This window comes from Oryctolagus cuniculus, chromosome 10 (assembly GCF_051225735.1).
Source record: "Oryctolagus cuniculus isolate XC-2025 breed Fujian yellow rabbit chromosome 10, ASM5122573v1, whole genome shotgun sequence".
In the NCBI taxonomy this organism is placed as follows: Eukaryota; Metazoa; Chordata; class Mammalia; order Lagomorpha; family Leporidae; genus Oryctolagus; species Oryctolagus cuniculus.
Window position 1 is genome coordinate 111,241,345 of NC_142876.1, and position 22,790 is coordinate 111,264,134.

General features: G+C 67.6%; 1 protein-coding gene across 1 annotated transcript in view; it reads left to right on the forward strand.

The window, feature by feature from the left end:
• Window positions 1-1,792: 1,792 nt before the first annotated feature.
• Window positions 1,793-22,790, forward strand: part of PLXNA1 (plexin A1) — a 50,067-nt gene continuing 29,069 nt past the window's right edge. Inside the window, exons 1-9 of the mRNA XM_070050002.2 lie at window positions 1,793-2,046; window positions 7,090-8,359; window positions 9,739-9,921; window positions 19,158-19,298; window positions 20,075-20,175; window positions 20,382-20,505; window positions 20,598-20,751; window positions 21,180-21,279; window positions 22,644-22,758. Of these exons, the coding sequence (XP_069906103.2) occupies window positions 1,802-2,046; window positions 7,090-8,359; window positions 9,739-9,921; window positions 19,158-19,298; window positions 20,075-20,175; window positions 20,382-20,505; window positions 20,598-20,751; window positions 21,180-21,279; window positions 22,644-22,758 (2,433 nt within the window). The 5' untranslated portion in view covers window positions 1,793-1,801. The remainder of the gene's footprint in view (window positions 2,047-7,089; window positions 8,360-9,738; window positions 9,922-19,157; window positions 19,299-20,074; window positions 20,176-20,381; window positions 20,506-20,597; window positions 20,752-21,179; window positions 21,280-22,643; window positions 22,759-22,790) is intronic.

Genomic DNA, 22,790 nt, shown 5'->3' on the forward strand with positions numbered 1-22,790 from the left:
AGGGGACTCGGGGAAGACCTGCATGAACACTCGGCGAGGCCAGCTGTGGCCTGTCTCCCCTCAGCAGCTCTGCCAGGGGGTCTCCTGTGGCCATTCTCAGATGAGGAAAGTGAGGCTCGGATAACAGACCTGACCTACACTACGCATCCCCGCCTGCCCACACCCCAGGAAGGAAGGACCTCTGGTCTCGCTGGCCGGGGAAGGGAAGGGCAGTGTAGCAGAGTGGTGGAGTTGGGACCAGCTGGGGGCACTTGGGCAAGTCCCTCCACCTCTGCAGCCTCGGTTTACCCATCTGTAAAATGTAGCAGAGCCTTGCACAGAGGCAGCTCTGTATCAGTGCTCGTTAAAGACATCGGGACTTGCAGAATAAAGCCATGGTGGTAGACCAGTTCCTACCACTGGAATGGCAAGGACCAAAGAGGGGCGGTGAGTGCCAGGTGTGCCAGGTGTGGGTGGGGAGGTGGGGCAGCCGGAACCTGCCCCAAGACCGCTGGAAGTTCCCAGAGCTTGGGAGCCCTGTTCTGCAGCGGCCACTAAAGCTAAACACACGGCTAGCCTGGGACCCTGCCGGCACATGGGTCTAAACATGCACAAGGTCTCATCACAGCCCCCCGCAGCGTGCAGGCAAATGGGGGACCAGGGGCGCGATGTGGTGGAAACCTCTAGAAGTCAGGGGAACAGACTGCCTACCAGCAGCAGAACAGTGCTCCAGGCGGGGAAGCAGACGTGCTGCCATCCCATTTCTATCATGTCCCAAACGAAGCCGCGCAAAACAACATGGCCTTCTGGGAGACAGAGGTCAAAGGGTCTGCCCACAGCAGGACCGAGGTGTGAGCTGTGGCTGCCTCCGGGGAGAAAGGCGAGGGAACACCTCGGCCCTGCCCAAGGCCCTCGTCCCCCTCCCTTTCTTAACCCGATGACCTGGTCCACACACAGCAAATCCCGCACCCTCCAGCCTGCGGGTGGAGGTGCTGTCCCCACTCAGTGCCCCACTGTGTCACTGCAAGGTTTTCTGGTCCTCTCTGTTCCCTTTGTTAGGATCCCAGTGGCCTCACCTCACCTTGGCCCAGATGCCTTCCAGCAGGACGCCAGGCCCTCTGTGCCCCTGCTGTCACAGGGTGATGGGTATCTGCCCCACCCCCAACCGGGCTTGAGTGCTGAGTGCAGGGACAGCACCGGTCCCACTATGTCTGACCCCTGCCACCCCAGCCCCAGGCTCCGCACGCTTCCTGGCTTCGGTGCCTAGGGCCCCAGGCCACATTCTCCAGACAGCAGCGATTCCAGATTCCTGTGCTGCCACACCCCTGTCGCAGGACCCTGGGCCAGGGACTTTCCTCCGCCAGCACCGCCCAGCTTGGGGCCCGAAGGAGGTCCTGCGGCCCGGCCCGCAGAGGGCGCCCGCTGCTCATCCGTGCACGTGCCCGTCCCACCTCAGGAATGGGACACCTGCGGGGATAGAGGCACCCGGGCCAGGGCGATTGTCTCTTCGGGACAGATTTAGGGTTGCAGGGGATGGAGGCGGTGCTCCTAGACCGGACGCACAGAAGCCGAGGCCAGCTCCCTTGGAGTGCGGCCTCAGGTCAGCCTGCGCTGGAGCGGGGAGGGGTGGGGGGCACCGGGAGGCCTCACCATGCCCCCTTTGCTGAGCAAGGATTTAAGGCGGGCGGCACCATCGCCCTTTGAAGGCTTGCGGTGGGACCCGGTGTGTGCGCAGCGCGGGGCAGAGCGCCCCCTGGAGGCCGCTGCCGGCCCCGCCCCCTGCCCCGCCCCCGCCCGCCCCGCCTCCGGCCCCCAGCGGCGCATGCGCGCGGCGCAGCGCTCCGCGGGCGGCGAGAGCGAGGCCGGTCCGCAGCCGCGCGGCGCTCGGCGCCCCATTCATGCTGGGCAGCGGCAGCGCGGCCACGCAGCGGAGCCCGGGCGCGGCGGCGGCCTCGGCCTGGGCGGCCTGCGCGGCTTCGGCGGCCCCGCGGCGGGGCGGGCGGCGGCGGCGGCGCGGGCGGCGGAGCTCGGCGATGGCCGGCGGCGGGGCGCGCCCCGGGGCAGCCGGTGAGTAGGGGCGCAACTTTCCCCGCGGCGCTGCGCGGGGCGGTGGGCGGGGAGCCGGGCCAGGGCTAGCGGGGGTCACGGGGCCGGTCCGAGGTCCCTGGCCCGGGGGGCGCCCCGGCGGTGGGCGCTCGGCGCCGGTCGGGGGGTGGTCTCCGCGAGGGCGCCTCGGTGCGGCCGGGCTGGCAGGGGGTGTGCGCGGGGGACTGCGGCGCGCGTGTCCGCGCTCCGCGTGTCCCTGCGTCTCTGGCCCGGGCGCCCGCCTGTGTCCGGGCGCGGCCGCGGCCGCGGCCGCGGCGCCGGCGCTGAGCTGCCGCGTCCCCGCCCGGCCGGGATCGGACCGCGGCCCCAGGCCCAGAGCCGCCGGTCTCTCCTGGCCGGGCCCGGCCCGGCCCGGCCCGCAGGGCTCCGTGGGACATCTCCCCGGGGCGGCGCGGCGGGGGCGGGTGCTGCCCCCTCCTCAAAAGCAGAGAGAAAGTTTGCGGCGGCCCCGCCGGCAGGGCCCTGCGGGTGCCCAGGCCGAACCCGGCCGCCGGACCCCAGGCTCGGACCTCCGGCGGCCGGCTAGGACCGAGCTGGGCAGGCCCGGGCAGGGCTCGGCGGCCGCCTGGGCAGGGCCGCGGGAACCGGGAGGAGGTCTTGGGGGGGGTCTGTGCCCTGGGCTGGCCCCCGGGAGCTGGTGGGGGGGACTTGGAGCCGCCTCCCGGGGACCGCTGCCCGCCCCCGCCCCCTCTGGCCCGGGGCGCCCGGAGCTGGGCTCCGGGTCCAGCCCAGGGCCGCAGGGCCGCCGCCGGGCTGGGAGGGGGCGGTGCGGGTGCCGCCCGCAGGCCGCCCCGCTTGGGCCTCCTCGGCCTCCCCCTCGCAGGGCCTCCTCTCGGGGGTCAGACCTCTTCCCTCGGAGGCTTCCGATCGCTTCCTGGACAGTCCCGGGCCTGGCGAGCAACGTAGCCGGCTGCGGCGTTGGGCTGATCCCGGGCTGCTTGGGGAAGGGGCAGGGGAGACTCCAGGGAGGCCCCTCTGCCTGCTGGGCGACCCTAGGTGCAGCCTGGGAAGAGAGGGAGAGGGGTTCCGAGGGACTGCCTCCACCTGGGAGCAGCCCCAGGCTGGTCTGTGGGGTGCTGGGGCCACGCCCCTTGAAAGAAAGGGGTGTGCGTGGGGGGGAGGGGACTTGGTCGAGCCTCTGCCCCCTCAACCGCTGCTCCTGCGGCTTGGGCACCTCCTGGCCGGCTGCTCCCCCTGCTCCCGCGGGTGCAGGGGTGGGATCAGCCCTTGTTGCCTTGGTCCCTGGGCAGCACACCCCAGGTTCCTGGGGCTCTGCACCGGTTTGAGGTGTGCAGGAGAGGTGGGAATATGTATTGGGCTCCCCAGGAGTCTGCCCAGCCCTCGAGGAGCAAACCTGCAAAGCAGCGATGGCGCTTGCTTGCGGTCAGCCCAAGGGGGGCTCTGCCGGGCCCCGGAACGGTGTTTGTTGGGCAGCAGGGTCCGGACGTCTGGGTTTGTGCAGCAGGCTGGGGGCCCCGGAGGCCCCGTGTGTGCCTGAGGTGTGAGCTCTGAGAGCGGGGCATGAACAGGTTCCCGAGGACAAAGCAGACGGCTCTTTGCCGGACTCCTGGGCCCCCAGGTGGTCGTCCGCATGTTTTGTGTCCCTAGGACCATCCCTGCTGGAGCAGCTGTCCTGGCAGAGCCAAGCTGGCGCCCTGAGGCAGGCCCCGGGTGGTGCACACACTTTTGAGGAGCCAGTCTCCGTGGCCTCAGGCCTTGGTCCCAAAGGACCGGTGGACAGCGGTGCTTCGGCCACCTCCCGGCCTCCCGCTGGGGAAAGGTGGGAGTGTCTGGGGGCAGCCCTCTTCCCTGGTTGCTGGTGGAAACCACAGGGCAAGGGGGCAGGACCCCAACTCATGAGGACCCCTGGGGAAAATCCTGGGCCTGGGAGGTGGGCAGGTGGTCCTGCTGTGAAGAGGGCTGGGGGGGGGCCTTTGTGGCCAAGAGCGAGAAGGACCCCCTGTGTTGTCCAGGGCTGGGAGAGGGACGGGGCCGCTGCTCCGGGTCAGGTCCATCACACAGGGATGCCCTGCTGTCCCCCTCACCTGCCTGCAGCCTGCCTCTCCCCGTTTAGCATACTCAGCGCCAGCCCAGCTCCCCTTCCCCCCTGGGCTCAGCCCGGGCAGCCCAGCCCGCTGTCAGTGCCGGGAGCTGCGGCCGTCCTTGCTGCTCTTTGTGCGTCCAGCAGTCTCCCCCAGGCCCTTGCTCCTGCTGTTCTGCCACCCAGCGCGCTCCCCCACCCGTGCCCAGTGCGCCTGGTTCTTCCAGAACAGGTGGAAAGGCGCCTGGGGAGGCTCTGCAGGTCTCAGCGGACAGCGCTGCGCCCTTTACCCTGGAACTCAGCATCTGTCGGGGCACCCGGCCCGGGCCCCTGGCAGCCAGGCACAGCTTCCGGGTGAATGCATTTTTCTCCTGGACGGACGAGGCCCAGAGGAGCTGAGCCTGAACAGGTTGGCTGCTCCCTGTGGAAGCCTGGCAAGGGGTCCCTGCCCTGTTGGGACTAGCGGGGTGACCTTGGGTCTGTCTCAGCCCTGAGTCCTCCGTCACTAAGGTAGAGAGAGTGATCCAAGCATCGTCATTGGCTTTTGCTAGATGCTGGGCAGGAGGGACCCAGCTCAGAGCTCAGCACCTCCGCTTTCCTGGCCTTGGGCCCCTAGCCTGTCCCAGGGCCAGTCCCATCCTGGCAGCCTCCGTTGGGGGCAGGGGCGTGGGCTGAAGGCCAGGCCGGAGTTCGGATGGTGGCTTCTTCAGCCGGGTCCCTCCCGTTTAATATAAAAAGTGGGGCCCGTAATAGCATTAAGCTGGGTGTAATTATCCCAGAGGAGGGGCCGCCCAGCCCCTGGTAATTACAGGCCTGCTTTGGGCTGATAACCGGTGAGTGATTCATGTTTTCTTTGGAGTTCACATGTGCTCTGCCTTCAGCCCAGGCCCCGCTGCCACCTCTAGGAGCCTGTGCTCGGGCTCCGGGGTGGGGGGCAGGGGCGGAGCTTGGGGGATTCCTCTCCTGACCGTGTTTGGAGGCAGCTGACAGCCTGTAGGAGAGGGTCCCCCAAGGCCATGTGACCTCCTGCCTAAAGCTCCTCCCTTCTCATCTCCGACTCTTCCCTGGGCTGTGGCTGGGCAGGTTTGTGGGGAGGGAGGAGTGAGGGTCAGGTGCAGCTCTGCCCAGGAGTGGCCGGCCACTCCACGTGCCCATTTGTTCGTTCGTGTTTATGGAGTCCCAGGCTTAGCCTAGAAGACAGAGAGGCCAGCTGCGCAGAGCCAGCAGTGCCCACTGTCTCGCAGCCACCGTCCTGGTGGAGGAGATCTGGACGCAGTAGCAACAGAGACCATTAGCACATCCGGTAAAAAGGGAGAGCAGACACCTGATCAGAGGCTGGGGGTGGGGCCGGGCGCAGCAGCCTGCTGGCTGGGGTAGATCCGCAAGCAGAGGCCTACGGCACCATGGCCAGCAGCCAGTTCCTGCCTGGACCTGGCAGAAGGCTCTCTCTTCAGGCCTCAGCTTCTCCACCTGTGAAATGGGGGCTGCGTGGCCACAGGAGAGGCGTGGTCTGGAAGTACAGGGGAGAGTGTGGGCAGCCCCAGCTGGCTCCTGCCTGGCCTGGGATCAGCACTGCTCTGTCCGTCTCCAGGGCAGCATGTCGTGGGCACGCCGCGGCCTTCCTCTTGTCATCCGCGAGAGGAGCTGCCATCATCATCCTTGCAGACAGGGAAACCCAGACTAGGAAAAGAATCTGGCGTTAACCCTTCCCTTGGCCAACTGCAGCCAGTGGGGGGAGGGGGAGGTGACACTTTCCGCGGGCAGGTTTGGGGGCAGGTGACCTCGTGTGCAGGTCAGTGAAGTGGCCCACAGTGCTGTTGGAGACCTGACTGTGGGTTGCGGGGCCGGGGGGGTTGGAGTGTGGCCATGCCATGGCTTCCAGGGCAGGGGCTGGGGGAGCAGTTTAGGGTAGGAAGCTGTTTTGGGGGCATGGCTTTCCTGGGAGATGCCTGCCGCTGAGGTGTGGCCAGTGCTGGGGTGCGGGGGCCTCTGGGCCAAGGAGGCACACGGGTCTGGTCGGGCCTGAGGTCCCCATAGGGTGGAGATGCCAAGCCGGGAAAAGAGGGTAGCTGCTGAGGGCTGGGCTGGGGGCAGCTTTCACCCTCCACCCCGGGAGGGTTGTCTCCTAGGAGCTGGGGGTCGGGCCTGTGGCAGGAGGGGTGAGGTTGGGGGGGAGGCGGGGGGCTGGAGCTTGCGTGTCACCTGGGGGGTACTGTTAACTAGGGTGGTGTCGTGGGTAGGAGGTGCAAACTGTGGCTTTTGGACCATTGCTTGGGTCTGGAATCCCAGAGTGACTCAGACTGAGCCCAGCCTCGCAGAGAGCCGCCCCGCCCATCTGTGGCCTTGTTGGGACCCTCACCGAGGGAGTGTGGAGCCTGTCCTGGGGCTGTCCGGGGTGCACGGGGAGTGCTTGGGTGTGAGTAGGAGCTGGTGCTAGTGACAGAGGAGGGCCGAGCTCCCATGTGTACCCACGACTGTGTATGCCCACGTGCAGGCTAGCCTCCCGCCCAGGCTAGCCCCAGCCTTGAGTGGCAGGAGTGTGGGGGCAGTGGTGAGTGCTCAGTGCGTGGGGTGAGGGAGGTGGGTGTGCCCCCAGCAGCCCCGGGCATGAGGGGCTTGGAGGGTCTTGCTCCTAGGGCATGGATGATGCTCTCGAGGTCGAGATTTGCCCGGGGTCCCGGTCAAAACATCAGGCCGTTTCTACCCGTCTCCCTGATCTCAGAGCAGTCTGTCTGCAGTAGCCACGGCTTGGTCTTGGCAACACGCGGTGCTCCCTCGCCGATTGCAGGGCCAAGGAGTTGCCCTCTCTTCGCCTCTGGCTCCTCCCCTGGGTGAGGTCCCACCTCTGGAGGTGGAGCAGGGGTGGCTAACACAGGTGAGGCAGATGGTGGGTGTGTGCACCTGCATGGGCGTGGGGGCCGTGCCCGCACTCACTCACCCTGTCTGCCCCTTTCCTTCCCCAGGGCTCAGGCTCCCGGCCCCATGATGCCCGCCCCTGCAGGACTGGAGCGCCGAGGCCCGAGGCCCCTGCCCGCCATGCCGCTGCCACCTCTGAGCCCGTGCGTGCTCCCGGTGCTGCTGCTGCTGCCGCCGCTGCTCCTGGGGGCCGTGCAGGTGGCAGCGGGCACGCCCAGGCCGGGCGGGGGTCCACAGCCCGCCTTCCGCACCTTCGCGGCCAGTGATTGGGGCCTCACCCACCTGGTGGTCCACGAGCAGACGGGCGAGGTGTACGTGGGCGCGGTGAACCGCATCTACAAGCTGTCGGGGAACCTGACGCTGCTGCGGGCGCACGTGACGGGCCCCGTGGAGGACAACGAGAAGTGCTACCCGCCCCCCAGCGTGCAGTCGTGCCCGCACGGCCTGGGCAGCACCGACAACGTCAACAAGCTGCTGCTCTTGGATTACGCCGCCAACCGCCTGCTGGCCTGCGGCAGCGCCTCCCAGGGCATCTGCCAGTTCCTGCGGCTCGACGACCTCTTCAAGCTGGGCGAGCCGCACCACCGCAAGGAGCACTACCTGTCCAGCGTGCGCGAGGCGGGCAGCATGGCGGGCGTGCTCATCGCCGGGCCGCCGGGCCAGGGCCAGGCCAAGCTCTTTGTGGGCACGCCCATCGACGGCAAGTCCGAGTACTTCCCCACGCTGTCCAGCCGCCGCCTCATGGCCAACGAGGAGGACGCCGACATGTTCGGCTTCGTGTACCAGGACGAGTTCGTGTCCTCGCAGCTCAAGATCCCGTCGGACACGCTGTCCAAGTTCCCGGCCTTCGACATCTACTACGTGTACAGCTTCCGCAGCGAGCAGTTCGTGTACTACCTCACCCTGCAGCTGGACACGCAGCTCACCTCCCCCGACGCGGCCGGCGAGCACTTCTTCACCTCCAAGATCGTGCGCCTCTGCGTGGACGACCCCAAGTTCTACTCGTACGTGGAGTTCCCCATCGGCTGCGAGCAGGCGGGCGTCGAGTACCGCCTGGTGCAGGACGCCTACCTGAGCCGGCCCGGCCGCGCCCTGGCCCGCCAGCTGGGCCTGGCCGAGGACGAGGACGTGCTGTTCACTGTGTTCGCCCAGGGCCAGAAGAACCGCGTGAAGCCGCCCAAGGAGTCGGCGCTGTGCCTCTTCACGCTCCGAGCCATCAAGGAGAAGATCAAGGAGCGCATCCAGTCGTGCTACCGCGGCGAGGGCAAGCTCTCGCTACCCTGGCTGCTCAACAAGGAGCTGGGCTGCATCAACTCGGTGAGCCTCGCCGGCCGCGGGCCGCGCGCCCAGGCGCACCTGTCGTGTGCCAGGCCCTGCTCCCGCCATGGCTCCGCGACACGGGGCGGCTCCTCCTCTGCCTCCCTCAAAGCAGGCTCGGCTGGGTGCCTGTCGCTTCAGCCTTTTTAGTTTTTGTTTTTTGTTTTGGTAAAGATTTATTTATTTGAAAGGCAGCATTGCAGAGAGAGAGAGAAGCAGAAAGAGAGATATTGTCCATCTGCTGGTTCACTCCCCAAAAGGCTGCAAAGCCCGGGCTGTGCCAGGCCACAGCCAGGAGCCAGCAGCTTCATCCGGGTCTCCCACGTGGGTGCAGGGGCCCAAGCGCTGGGGCCATCTTCTGCTGCTTTCCCGTGCGTGTTAGCAGGGAGCTGGGTCTGAATGAGCAGTGGGGACTCACGGGGGATGCTGGCGTTGCAGGCAGAGCTAAACTCGCTGCGCCACCGGTCCACCCATTCTGGCTTGTCTCTAGTCTACAACATAGAGAGGTGGGGGGCTTGCCTAGGGTCACGCAGCCAGTAGGTGCAGACCTGGGACCAGACCCTATTGGGCAGGCCCCAGACACCATCTCTGTCGCACTGGTTCCTTCCTCGGGTTTCCTTGGGCTCCGCCGCCCTTGTAGCACTGAGAGTCGCTGACAGGCGTGTGCAGGCTGTGGTCTGTGCCCTTCACAGACGGCGGCCCCAACACTGGGGCTGCCGAGCCACAGCCACAGCCACCCGCCCCCTGTCTCCAGGTGCCGCCCAAGGGTGGGTCTGGTACCAGCCACTGCGGGGGGAGGGTCTCTTCTACCCTCCCGGGCAGCAGGAACCACTGTCTTCCCAAGGAAGACCCCAGGCTCCGAGGGGGCGCGGGCCTTGCTCAGGATCCAAAGTGAGCCCCCCAAGGCCAGGCCTGGGCCCTCCGTGGCTGCAGCCGTCCCTTCTCTGAGCCAGCCTCTGTGGGGCGAGGAGCGAGCTCACAGCCTACCCCGACTCGAGGCTGTTCCTTCCTGTCCGATTGTCACTGTGGGTGTCAGGGTCCCTAGTGCAGTGGGCCTGGCTCCTCCTCCCATCGTCCCCCCAGGTCCCATGGTTTGGGGGCCGATCGCTCCCCAAGCTGTGTTCCACAGAGGGCCAGATTGGGTGGGTGGGAGCAGAAGAGACGGGCCCCGGCCTGGGGCTGCTTGCCTGAGCCTTGGTTTCTCCGTGTGTCACGTGGGCCCAGGAATCCGTGTTCCGCTGAACTGCGCTGGCTGTGGCTGCGGCTGCGTGCTTGCCTCTCCGCCAGCTGGTGGAGTTGGCCTGGTGCGTTGGGAGGCCCCGGTCCTGGGGGAGGTGTTTGCGGTGTAGTTGTGACGCTCACCCTGTGTCCGCTCCCAGCCCCTGCAGATTGATGACGACTTCTGCGGGCAGGACTTCAACCAGCCGCTGGGGGGCACGGTCACCATCGAGGGCACACCCCTGTTCGTGGACAAGGAGGACGGCCTGACTGCCGTGGCTGCCTACGACTACCGCGGCCGCACCGTGGTGTTTGCCGGGACTCGCAGTGGCCGCATCCGCAAGGTCAGGCCCAGGCGGGCTTGCGGTGCGTCGTGGGGGTGGGTGGGGCTCCCCAGGTGGAGGGGCAGCCTCGCTCTGTGACCTGGGAAGCCAGAGTCTGGGGAGGGCGCGAGGTCTGGCCAGTGCCCGGGGCTGGGCCCAGGGACCTCCAGGGGCTCGGCTCACCAGGGTCTTGCAGGAGCCAAGCCTCCCTGGGAGGTGTCCTATGCCGTGTGCCACGTGCAGGGCCCTGAGACCGAGGGAGGCTTGGGCAGGCCTCCGTCCCATGAGCGAGAACCCTTCAGGGCCCTGGGGTCGGGGATGCCGAGGCCTCCAGAGTGCTCCGTGAGCTCCAGGGAGGCTGAGTGGGGGTGGGGGCAGGGCGGCCCGTGCAGTCCCCTCCCCTCGGGCCCCAGCTCCCGAGCCCTGGCGGATCCGGTGTCTGCTGAGGCAGCACTGCCCTGCAGGAGCCTATGCGCGCGCGAGGCGGCAAGGCCAAGGGCAGGGTAAGGGTATGCACCTGCCCCCACCCTGCCCCGGGCCGCTGCCAGGGGAGTGACGTAGCCAGGCCCTGGAGGGACCAAAGGCCCTGCTCAGGGCCCCTCAAGGCGAGGGGACTGGGGTGGCTTGTGTGTCTCCTTGAGTTCTCTCCCAGAGCGGCATGCCTGTGCTGAGCTGGGCCGAGGGCCGGGCCAGGAAGGCTTCCTGGAGGGCGTGGGCAGAGGGGAGCCGCCCGGGCCCCCTGGCGTGTGGTACCTGGTGGGGGCTCGGCTTTAGGGCAGGCCCAGCTGCTAGAGGAGGCTCCGCAGGGGGACGGAAGGGCGGGGGTGCTGGGCGCAGCAGGGCTCAGCGAGCAGGGCGGGCCCGGGGATGAAATAACAGCCGCTGAGGCTGGCGCTGACGCAGCTCGGCGTGCACCCGTGGGTGGGGCCGGGCCTGCCGCCAGCCAGGGCCTCCTGGCCGCTCCGCCTCTGCCGTGGAGGTCGCCCCGGGAGTCAGGTCCGCCGCTCTCTGGGAATTGAACCCCCCACCCCCACACCTAGTCTTCCAGTCTGTGAAATGAACCCAGATGTCCGTGATCTGGGCTGAGCGGCCAGGGGCTGGGGTCACCCTGGTGGGCTCAGCACTGTCCGGTGCCCTCAGCCGGGTCCCGTGTCTGTGGCGTGAGGGCCTTTCCCCGCTGTCCAGTGGGCACGCCCGCTTGGCACACAAGAGACACACACACACACAGGCTGCGGAGCCGCCCAGGGGCCTGTGGCTCCCCCGCCGTGCGTGTTGGTGCCTGGTGCCTGGTGCCTGGTGCCTGGTGCCTGGGGTAGAAGCTGGGGTGCTCTCAGCTTGGAGATGTTCCCACGGGCACCTCCACTCGGCTCCCAGCACTGGGAGCGTCCCCTTTGATGGTGGGTGGGCTGGCGGGGGAGGGGGGCAGACAGGCCCGGTGCCGCCCGCAGGCTCCCGGTGAGGCTGGGAGGACGGGTTCCTCCGGTCCTGACTCCCCTGTGCTCCTGTGCCCGGGCACACCTTTGCCTGGCAGCTTCGGCTGGAGGAGCCCCAGGACGCGGGGGTTCCCTAAATCCCTGCTCGCCGTTGTTCTGCTGCCTCCCCACCCCAGGCCCACAGGAGGGAAACTGAGGCCGGAACGAGGAACCGTGTATTGGTCATGAAGAGGTCCCTCCATGCTTCCCTCCCCCACTCTGCCCCCTTCCCCCTCCAGGCCCGAGGAGGGCCGTGGCCGGGCAGCTGGGGAGGGTCTGTCCTCTGCCCCTGCAGGCCTCTTGCTGACTTGTTTGGGCAGCTGCTGGGGAGTCCAGCTGGGGAGGTCAAGTGTGAGCTCCCCCGAGAGCCCGGCGTTGCTGGTTCAGGCTGCGTGACCCTGGTGGGCCCCTTCCCCACAAAGCCTGGTGCTTTCCGAGGCTCAAGTCCCGGTCCCTGCCGCCCAGGTCCCGGGCCTGGCGACAGCTTCTTCTACCCATAGACCCATGTGGGCTTGTGAGGGCTCAGCCCCCTTGGTGGGGTGCCCGGGCTGCTGGCAGGTGGAGGACGGTGGGCTCTGTGAGCACCATGTGTTTGCAGGCCCACCTCCAGGCCCTACTGCCTGCTCCCCTTTCCCCGGGGGGCCCCTGCTGCCGTTGTGAGGGTCTGTGGCGCTGTCGGGTAGCTGCCTCGTGTCTGTGGCAGATCTCGCCCAAGCTCTCCCCTCGCTGGCTTGCAACCTGTGGCACCGCGTGGCAGCCTCCCACCGACCCCTTCCCCGGCTTGACGGAGGAGGGAACCGTGGCCTGGGAGGACCTGGCAGTGCCCAGGGCCGCTGGCTCCAGGGTCCTCGCCGTCCCTCCCTCTGTGTAGGTCCTTGGAGGAAGGCGCTTGGGGTCTGGCAGAGCTCTCGGGGTGGGGGGGCACGCTTCCATGACCCCATCCCTCTCTGAGCGAGCCCAGGGTCTGGGGCAGCTGCTCCTCCGGGAGACCCTCCCCCATGCGCCCCCACCCCTGCTGACCTCTGGGGCCTGCCTTTCCCCTGCCTCAGGCCCTCGGCAGCTGCTGCCCTGGCGGGGGTCTGGCTGCCGCGGTGCAGGCCGCCCTGTGGTGCCCTCCGGGCCTCTCCCCCTCATTGGTTCCCACGCCTGCCCTGGCCCTGTAGCCTCCTGCAGGTGCCAACCTAGGCCCTGCCCTGCCCCCACAGCAAGGGACACTGCCCCGGGCAGCAGCACAGGCTGCCGCTTGGCTGGGGCCTGGCAGGAGATTCCGCCCTCTCCCGTCTGCCCTGTGTTGTCCTGACCAACCCAGTGGGCACGGGGTGACAGGAGGCCTGGACCCGTCCTGCTGTCCCTCCTGCTTCTCAATCTCTGGGTCTTGGGGAGGAGCCAGGCCTCCGGCTCTCCCCTCCCCCACCGCCTGCCCGCCCCGCCTGCCTAGCCCAGTGGGTGTGGACACCCCACCTTCTGCCGGCTCTCTGGGCTCCCTGGGAACCCCAGCCGCAGCCCGAGGGAGCGGGGCCTGCTGGACTGGCCGCTCCCCCTCTTTCCCGGCCTGCTCCTTCCCCGCTTTAAAAACCTCCTGGGGAGCTCCAGGGACTTGGCTGGCCCCCAGCCAGGCCCTGCCAAACGTGTTGTTGTGTAAAATTGTAGCCGATTAATTTAAGACCTGCCAACTTCAGCTGCTCGGGGCTGGCTGGGGGTGCCCCTGCCTCCCCCTCCCTTCCCGAGAGCCTTGCCTGCCACCTGCCCTGCCTCCACCGAGGCCGCCTCTCCTTCCCCGGCCTCTCCCAGCACCTCCGCCCCCCAGAGACCCAGCCCTGCCCCTCGTCCTCCAGGGACCCCAGCCTCAGCTTGAGTTCCCAGGGGCAGCCTCTGCTCTGAGCCTTTGGAGTCATCCCAGGTCTCTCGGAGCAAGAGAGCAGACCCCAGACTCCCGCAGGGTGAGTCCCCTCCCCCAGCCCTGCTGGAGCACAGGTGGGCAGAGGCCCTGCCCCAGGCCAGCCTCACACGAGTGTCCGCTGCCCCCGTGGCCCCCGCAGAGCCCAGCGGGGCCTGTTTGGTGGCTGTGCAGGGCAGGAGCCCAGGCCCGGCTGCCCCGGTGCCCAGTTTTGCAGTTCTGTGTTCTGGGAGAGTGTTTCAGGCCAACTCCAGCGTGCCTGTGGCCCCCGGCTTGTGGCTGGGACCTATCCCGTAGCATTTAGCAGCTGGGCACAGGACTCTCAGGGAGCCCAGCCTGAGGTGGGCCTGCCTGGGGGCTGCTGGGAGGCAGGGGTGGGTTGACTGCCCCTCCTCATACGGGCCTGTGACAAGCCATTGCTGCTGTGCTCTGACCCCGGCCGGGCTGCTGTCCCACGCACATGGGCCTTTGTGCTACAGGGTGGCACCTGGCCCCCAAGCTGCCCGCTGCGTACCCCGAGCCCGAGCCCCTGTGTCTCTGTGGCATCCTGAGGGCACTCAGGGAGGTGGGCCCTGTGATGTCTGCATCCTGAGGGCCCAGGAGCCCCATAGCATTAGTTGTGTTGTCCTCAGAATATTGGGGACCGTGGCTGGTGGCAGGCACAGCTCCACGGAGCACACGTGGGGCCTGGGGCTGGAGAAGTGAGGCTGCCGCCCAGCCCCGTGTCTGCAGCTCCCTCTGCCAGGGCCCTCCTGCACCCCACAGGCGGCTCTATCTGCTCCTCCTGCTCGTGTCCGCGGAGCACCTGCTGAGTGCTGCCCCAGGCCTGTGCTGGCCAGAACCTCGCGTGCTCCTCTGGGCGGTTCTGACCCACATGTGAGCGTGCACAGATGAGCGGGTGTTGCAGGGAACAGCTTGGGGCGCAGCCGCCAGCTCTGGGGCTGCTGTGTGTTTGTGACTTCCTGTAGGCCGAGTCCTCCTTGGCTCAGCCTCGCCCCTCGTGCTGTCGGTAGCTGTGATCTGCGCCTGTCCAGGGCGTCCCTCCACTCTGGACGGACATGGTGCCATTTCCTGCCACCATGTGCGTGGACCCCGGTGAAGGCAGGTGTGAATCCCTGATGGATTTCCACCTGGGTCTCCGTCACCCTTCTAGCCTGACCCCCTTGGAGGACTAGGGGAGGCCCTCTGGCCATGCCTGGCAGGTCTGTTTATGTCCACCCACTGTGGTCATTGATGGGAAGTGGCGGGGACCCCGCTGTCACTGTCCTGTGGGTGGGTGGGTGGGGCAGTCTGCTGGGTAGGGTTTTCTAACTCAGAGGTGCCTCAGTGCATGCTGGGAACCAAGCCATGCCCTGGCTGGGGTGTGGAGGCCTTGGGTGCTGCTCTGGGCACCTGGTCTGTGTGTGGTGGGTCAGTTTGCTGGCGACCCCATGGTGGTCTGCCTGGTGGCGGCTGGGAGCCAGAGAGCGTGGATGGAGCTTCTGTCTGCCGTGAGTGACGCTGAGGGTCAGTGCTGCGGGGCCTTGAAGTCACAGGAGAGAGGTGGGTGGGAGGGCCAGCGGTGCTGGCTCAGCAGCCCCCACTGGGACCCCGAGCTGGTTGAATCCTGGGTTGCCGTGGGGACCCCAGCAAGTCCTAGGTTAGGACAAAGTCTCAGTGATGTGGGTGGAAGCTGTGCCAACCGCCCCGGCTCGTGGCCTCTGCTACAGCAGGTGCAGCCCTGTCTCCAAGCAGTTCTGCCTCCCAGCTCCCGAGTTCTCCCCCAGACCTGTGCCGCAGAGGAGGGTCCTGCTGGAGCCGTGCGCAGCCCGTCTGGCAGCCTGGCTCCTGCCACCTGCAGGACCCTGACCTCGATGCCTCCAGCTCTCCTTTGTGTGCTGGGGGTTGGGGATAGGAACGACGGGATTCCTGGGACACCCCCCCCCCCCCCTTGCCAGGTGTGTCTGGCCCAATTACAGCCATCAGGCCTCCTGCAAATCACGTTTTAATTACCCAATTACTGCGAGAGGAAATCACTAATTGCTTTTCCAGTATCAAATTCCTCCTGGCCTTTCTGAAAATGGGGGTGGGTGGGGGGACCCAGGAAGGGGGCCTGGAACCGGCCCCAGCCTGGGGAGGGGGAAGCTCATTGAAGGGGAGAGGGGAGGAAGGGCTCAGGAACCACCGTGGGCTGGGGGCGGCTCGGCAGTTGCATTTACACAAAGGGCCAGGAGGGCCGTGAGACCCCAGCTGCTGCCTGCCTGTCCCTCCACCCCCGGAGACAGAATCAGCTCGGGCAGTGCACCCCACTTCATGGCATGGCGGGGAGGGGTGGGGGTGCATCGTGGGCCAAGCTCCCTGGCTGCCATCAAGGAGTGGGCAGAGCAGAGGGCTTCTCCCTCCTAGGTCGGGGCCAAGCTGGGCAGCCCCCTGCCTCCGGGCGGCTAGGGCGCGTGCCGACCTTGGCACTCAGCCTGGACGGCCCAGACATCCTCCTCGGCGCCCCCGCCTGCCCTCAGCCCAGAGAATGGGCCCTTTGTTGGCTCTGGACTGGATGGACAGCTGACCTGGCCAGGCCGTCAGCTGCCCGCTGCCTGCAGCAGTTGGCCAGGACCGTGGCAGTGATGGGTGCTGGGCAGCCGGCAGGACCAGCCTGGGACTTCGGTCCCCAGGACCAGGGCCTCCCTTGACCAGTAGCTGCTTCCCTTTAGCCCCGGGTGGGGAACGGCCCCCACATGGGGACAGGTGCTCAGTTCAGGCTAAGCTCATTGCCTGGGCTGGCACTGTCCCTGAGAAGTCAGTGGGGCCTGGCTGCTGCCTGGAGAGGCTGGTTGCCCTTGACCCTCAGCTCAGAATCCAGGGTCAAGTCCCCAGTGTAGAGATGGGACAGAGGGACCCAAGGGCTGGAAGAGCCAGGCAGAGACCCTGAGCTGAAGGGGGATGGGTGCCCAGGGCCAGCACGGGCTGCTGGGCATCCCCAGGGAGGCTGGGGGCTCCGTGGACGCCATCTGTGAGAAGGGCGGATCATCAGCAGGCCACGGCTCAGGGAGCAGGACTCTGTGAACAAGGCCAAGTCCCCCCATCCAAGGGTGCTGTGTGAGAGGGGGCAGAGGGCTGTTGGGGCCACCAGTCTGGGCGATTTGCAGACCCAGGAGGCGGCAGACAGCTGGGGGCGGGCAGGGTACCTGGGCGTGGCCCAGCCTGGCTTGAAGCTTGCGCCCCTCACTTGCTCTGCCAGCTGCCCAGCTGCTCCAGGGAGAAGCCTGCTGGACCCAGCTGCTTCGAGGGTGGGCTGCACCCAGGTGGGTGGCCCTAGAATGGACAGCTGGGGACTGGGGGTGTGGACGTCGGCACGCACGCTCCCAGCCAGCCGGCGTGTGCCCTGCTGGCCCTGTGCCTGCCCTGCGCTGCCTCTCTCCTGGAATGCCCTCCTGGCAGGGTGTTGGCTCTCCTCCCGCTTCTGGCATAGACTCTGCCCACCAGGTGCAGCTGTGGGAGCCTTGGTTTACTTCCTGGCCCTGTAGCCGGGACACGGCGAGCTTGTCCAGTCACACCCTCCCCATATGGTGTGTACACAGGGCCTCCGTAACGAGTGTGTGCACACAGACAGCCCGGACGGTGGCTGCTCGGCACGGTGCATGGGGCACACGCACCCTCCAGGCCAGCAGGCTGCTTCCCCGATGCCTGCCTGCTCTGTGCCCCAGAAATGCCCTGTGGCCATCAGTGGCCCCTCCCCAAGAGTTGGCCCCTGCTGGGGTCCTGTCTGCCTTTGCCTCTGTAGGGGTGGGGGTGGTGTAGTGCAAGGCAGGTGGGCGGACAGATGGGTGTGCGGCGACGGACAGCTGGATGCGCGTGCCCCCAGCTGCAGCTGTCGGGTGCCACCTGTCCCAGTCGGCACTCTGCCTGGGGAGGGGGGCATTCCGGAGCCAGGGCTCAAGTTGCGTCTTCCTTCTCCTGTAGGCTGGGGGAGGAAGCCTGCTCGTCACCCAGCCCCACCCACCCTCTAGGCCTTGGCGCTGCTCTGCCCTGACCTTGCGCTTCTCTACTGCGTTCTCTCTATCCCCTGCTGCATGGGGGTGCCCCTCGGAGTGACCTGTGGGCCCCCAGCCCTGGACGAGGAGAGGGCTAACAGGCTGGGCAGTGCTTGGGCCAGCATCACATGGCCGCTGGTGGTGGGCAGGGTGGCAGGAAGTTGATAGCTCTTACACTGTGCCACTTTTGGGGTGCCTCCCGGGGTCCGGTCACACATGCTGGGGGAGGGGTGAGGCTTGGGATGGGTGCTGAGTGAGACGGGTCAGGCTTGGGCCGCTGTGGGGGGCATCTGCAGGATCGGGGAGACGGGGTAAGAGGGGGGAGGTCCCAGAGGCTTCTGGATTGGAAACTGGGTCTCCATGCCCTGCCCCTTGCCCAGGCTGTGTCCTGCTCTCACCTCCAGCTCCTCCGGGGTGTGTGACGGCTGTGGGGCCCTGGGGCCCTGTGTGCCGCCCTCCCTCTTCCCCTCCTGTGACTCAGAACTGCCCTCCCCCAGGAAGGGGTGTCCATCATCCCCATCCACAGCTAGGGAAACAGAGTCAGGGAGAGGCTCAGCGCCCCGCCTGGGTCCCACTGCTGGAGTCATGGGGGTCTCGGTGCTCGCTGCGTCTGACCCAGCTCCTGTGAGCAGTGCCTGTCACAGCTGCGGGGTAGGGGTCTGTGGAGCTGACCCCCTCAGCGCCTTTGCCGTGGTCACGGAGGATCGGCCACACAGCCGGCAGGCCGGGGTGGACGCGGGCGGGGTGGGTGGGCCGGGTGCGGGGCTGGCCCCCGTGCCGCCTCCCAGTGGTCCCAGAGGCCGCAGGCTGAGGTAACCTGGCAACTGTGGCCCAGCCCCTGCAGGCGTCCCAGCCTGGCCGGCCTGGGGCCTCCTCCCCTGCCCTGCTCTGGGCTCCCTCTTCCGGGTCTGGTTTGACTTAAGTCTGCTTGGTGGGGAGGCAGCTGAGCGGATGTGGGGGGTGGCCCTGAGCTCTCAGGAATGCGGCCCTCCCCCTCTCCCACAGCCCAAAGCCTCTGGCCCGGAGACACAGCGCCCCACCCTGGCTGGCCGCCCTCGGCCCGGCCCAGGCTGAGCCGGCTCTGGCCCTGACACCAGCAGACCTGCCCTGTCCTGTCACTGCGGGGGCTTCCAGGAGGGGTCCTGTGCCCTGTGCGAGGTGGCGACAGTGGAGGTGGAGGAGAGGGGGGCCGGGCGGTGACACCGGAGGCGGGCGCAGGCCTCAGGCCTGGTGCCGGGGAGAGCCTGCCCTGCCTGGGACCAGTGAAGCAGAGCCAGACCCAGAGCCAGAGCCGGAGCCGGGCCGCCGCGCCCCGGGAGCCCCATCTCTGGAAAGCCCCCTGGGTCTCTCTGTTAATTAAATACATTTGTTTGGTAAAAGCAACTAAAAATACTTGCAGCCTAGCAGGCTGCAGCGGAGAAGGCTGGCCAATTAACGCCCAGTCTGTTTGGGATCAGGAATATATTTCCATGCCAATAAGACGCCTGCCCTCCGCCTACCCCTGGGGGCTGTCCCCACCTCCGGCACAGCCTGGAGCCCCCCCCCCCCATTCCCAGCAGGCCCCGGCCTCTGCTGTGCCCCACCCCAAGTGTCCCTCCTCTGGAAGCCCAGCTGGGCCCCAGGAAAGGTGGGGTACCCGCTTGGGGCTCCTGCAGCCTTTGCCCTCAAACGGCCACGTGGCTCCGTGGTGGGGGCTGACCCCCACCCCGCGGAGGCCCCTGCCCTAGGTTCTGGCCTCTGCAGACTGTTAAAAGCCTGGGGCTGGTGTTGGGCCAATGAATGTAGCGCAGGAGGGGCTCCAACGCAGGCCCCCGCGGGGGTGGGGCCGGGGCAGCAAAGACAGTGACCTAGTGCCACTCAGGACCCCTGCCGCCACAGATCCTGGTGGACCTCTCGAACCCTGGCGGCCGGCCGGCTCTGGCCTACGAGAGTGTGGTGGCCCAGGAGGGCAGCCCCATCCTGCGCGACCTGGTCCTCAGCCCCAACCGGCAGTACCTCTACGCCATGACAGAGAAGCAGGTGGGTGCCACCGTGGCCACGGCGTGTGGCCACTGGGGAGCTGGGGGAGGGGTGGGCCCTGGGTCGTGACTGACTTCTCTCAAAGGGTGCCCACTGCGGCTTGGCAGAACTGGTTGGTGTGGGTCTCCGTGTGCACTAGGGCAGTGTGAGGGCTCCAGGGTCAGCGACAGCCTGGGCTCCGCGGGCCTGTCCTGGGGGAGCGGCGTGGGTGAGATGCCCCGTCCCTGATGCTGCCTCCAGATCCGCCTGGCCCAGGCTCCCGACAGTGGAGACCATAGCGCTTCCAAGCGTGGCGGTCCTGCAAGGTTTGGGCCGTGGACCCAGGGCCCCCAGGTTCTTAGGCCTGGAGCCAGGATGCTGGGGCTAAGGCCCGGGCTCTTTGTCCAGTGGGAGCCGTGGCCGTGGCCTTAGGGACTGGCCCATGTGGAGCCACCTCTGCCCTCTGCTGTGCCGTGTGGAGGGTGGGTCAGCACAGGCACCAGTCCAGGCAGTGCCAGGCCTGCCTCCCCTTTTAGCCACACTTGCTTCTCTCTGACTTGTCCTGAGCTCAGGGGGCTCTGCTGTCCCCCGGCCTCCCCGGTGCTCCCTGGGCCTCTGTGGATGCTGGGAAGCCAAGCTGAGCAAGCGCGATCCAATGCCCGGAGCCCAGCCTGCCTGGGCCCACCTTAGCGCTCAGGGCTCGCCTGTACTTGTTCGGGGCAGGGTCCTGGAGCACGCAGAACACGGGGAGAGGGGGGGTGGCCTGGAGAGGCCTGACCCTGTGGCCCCTGCTCCAGGTGACTCGGGTGCCCGTGGAGAGCTGCGTGCAGTACACGTCCTGCGAGCTGTGCCTGGGGTCGCGGGACCCCCACTGCGGCTGGTGTGTCCTGCACAGCGTGTGAGTAGGGGTGGGCAGGCTGCGGGGAGGGGGGCCACAGCTGTGCCCCCCAGGTGGTCGCGGCTCCCTCTGAGTACTTCTGGGTCTCAGCCAGACCAGAAGTAGGGACGTCACGGCGGGGAGGGGTGCTGCGGGCATGGCACCATCCTTGCCACCCCGGCCTGGGGTCTCCCCTCGGCCCCAGCCTCAGCACCCTGTGCCCGCAGCTGCTCGAGGCAGGACGCCTGTGAGCGGGCCGACGAGCCCCAGCGCTTCGCCTCGGACCTGCTGCAGTGCGTGCAGCTGACCGTGCAGCCACGCAATGTGTCCGTCACCATGTCCCAGGTCCCGGTGAGCCCCGCTGCCCCCGGCGACTGGGAGGGTGGGGGTGGGGTGGGCCGGGAGCGCCCTGCTCACCCACACTTCCTGCCCGTGGGGCGCAGCTCGTGCTGCAGGCCTGGAACGTGCCCGACCTCTCTGCCGGCGTCAACTGCTCCTTCGAGGACTTCACCGAGTCCGAGGGCCTCCTGGAGGACGGCCGCATCCACTGCCGCTCGCCCTCTGCCCGGGAGGTGGCGCCCATCACGCGGGGCCAGGGTGAGCACCCTGTCCGTGCCCGGACAGCCTTGGGGTGGGAGGGAGGATTCGGTCACTCCTGACACGCCGAGCACCCGCCCGTCTGATCCCAAGCACATGTTTTATGCAAACTGTGACACCCGTTGTCTGAGGGGCTTGTTGTTCCTCTTGGAGCTGATGAGGCTCCCATGCCATAGGTGGACGGTCCTTGGGGGACAGTGGATGGGTGTCGTGTCATGAGCCTGTGCGAGAGATGGGCTGGCGGAGCACAGGACCCCTCCCAAATAGCCTGGGGGTTGGGAGCCACACTATCCCCACCTCTTCCTGCCACTGAGCAGGAAGCCAGCACAGGGTCAGTGAGGCAGCGGGGCAAGTCCCGTCCCCGTCCCCCCCCCCCCCGGTCATGAGAAATCTCGGCCGTGGCGACCCTGGCCCTGCTGCTTCTGCAGGAGACCAGCGCGTGGTGAAGCTGTACCTGAAGTCCAAGGAGACGGGGAAGAAGTTCGCATCCGTGGACTTCGTCTTCTACAACTGCAGCGTCCACCAGTCGTGAGTGTCCCCGGGCCCCCTGCCCTGCCCCAGGGGTCACGTTGCCCTCCTGTGGCTGGTGTCTGTGTCCAGGGCTCCTGCAGCCAGGTGGTCAGGGAGGGAGGAGGGGCTGCTGTGGGAGCAGCCTGCCTGGTGGGAGCACCAGCAAGCGCAGGGCTGCGGGGGCTGGGGAGGTGGGGGCTAAGGCTGGGGTACGCGTGTCCACGGCAGAGCCACCCCCTAGGAGCGGCGGGTGTGCCCTCGGGCATGGGCGTGGGCTCTGGGTGGCTCTGGAGCCCTGGGCAGGAGCGTGACGTGCACCCACTCACACGTGTGACGTCTCGTGGGCCAGGGCTGGTGCAGGGGCCCAGGCACAGCCGCCAAGTGTCTGGTGCTCCTGGGCCCAGTGCCAGCTGCTGGACAGCAGCGTCCCCGGGTCTCCTGCGTTCATGCTGGCCTGTCTCAGGGCCCCTGGCTGCGGCCTGTGGACCAGGGTTGGGCCTCGGCTGTGGTTTGGCTGGGAACACCCCTACTCCCAGCGGAAGACCGGAGAGGCCGTGGGCCTACTGAGGGCCCCACTGTGAGCCAGGCAGTGGGTCTGCCTCGGGCCTGGGGTGAGGCGGGCGGGTGGCGGGGAGCCCCCAGCAGGCAGGGGGTTGGAGGTGGGAGCTGCCTGGTTTCTCAGCCTTGCCTTTTACTGTTGACTGTCAGAGAGATGCCTGCAGAGCTCTGGACAGAGCCCCTGCTGGGTCAAGGCAGGACTTTCATCTCCAGGGTGCAGCTTCTCTGGTCCTGGGTGGTGAGGAGACCACCAGGGGCCGGAGACTGCACTGGCAGAGGACTGCAGGGGCGTGGAAGGAGGAGAGGGGCAGGGCGGCCGGAGCAGCTGGGAAATCCTGGGGGCCAGGTGGCGGCAGCGTCCTGGAGGCTGAGTTGTGGTCGGCCCAGTGGGCTGAGGACCTCATGGCCGGGCCAGAGGGCAGTAGAGAGCTCGTGGCCTGGGAGGAGACACGTACCACGGCCCTGCTGCTTGGGGCTGGGGAGCCCTTTGCTGCCGCGCCCAGATCTCAATTCTGTAGGAGAGGAAACCCAGTGCAGCGCCTTTGTCACCCAGATGCATCTGTGGTGCTAATAGCCACATGTGGCTCCGTGGCAGGCAGAGCTGGGAGAGGACGTCCCGTGGTCGCAAAGACCCCACAGGAGAGAGCGGCCAAGAGGGGGCAGCACTGGACAGGGGTGCTCTGCGGAGGCCTGGGTGCAGCAGTGTGCAAGTTGAAGGGAGGAGCGCTGCGGGCCTGGAGCGGACAGTGCAAAGGCCCTGAGGTGGCCACGGGGCAGCACGGGCCGGCTCCCCAGGCCTCACCCCCTGCCCCATTCCCCCGCAGCTGCCTGTCGTGTGTCAACGGCTCCTTCCCCTGTCACTGGTGTAAATACCGCCATGTGTGCACGCACAACGCTGCTGACTGCGCCTTCCTGGAGGGCCGTGTCAACATGTCCGAGGTAAGGCCAGCCGCGGCTGGGGCTCGGGGCTT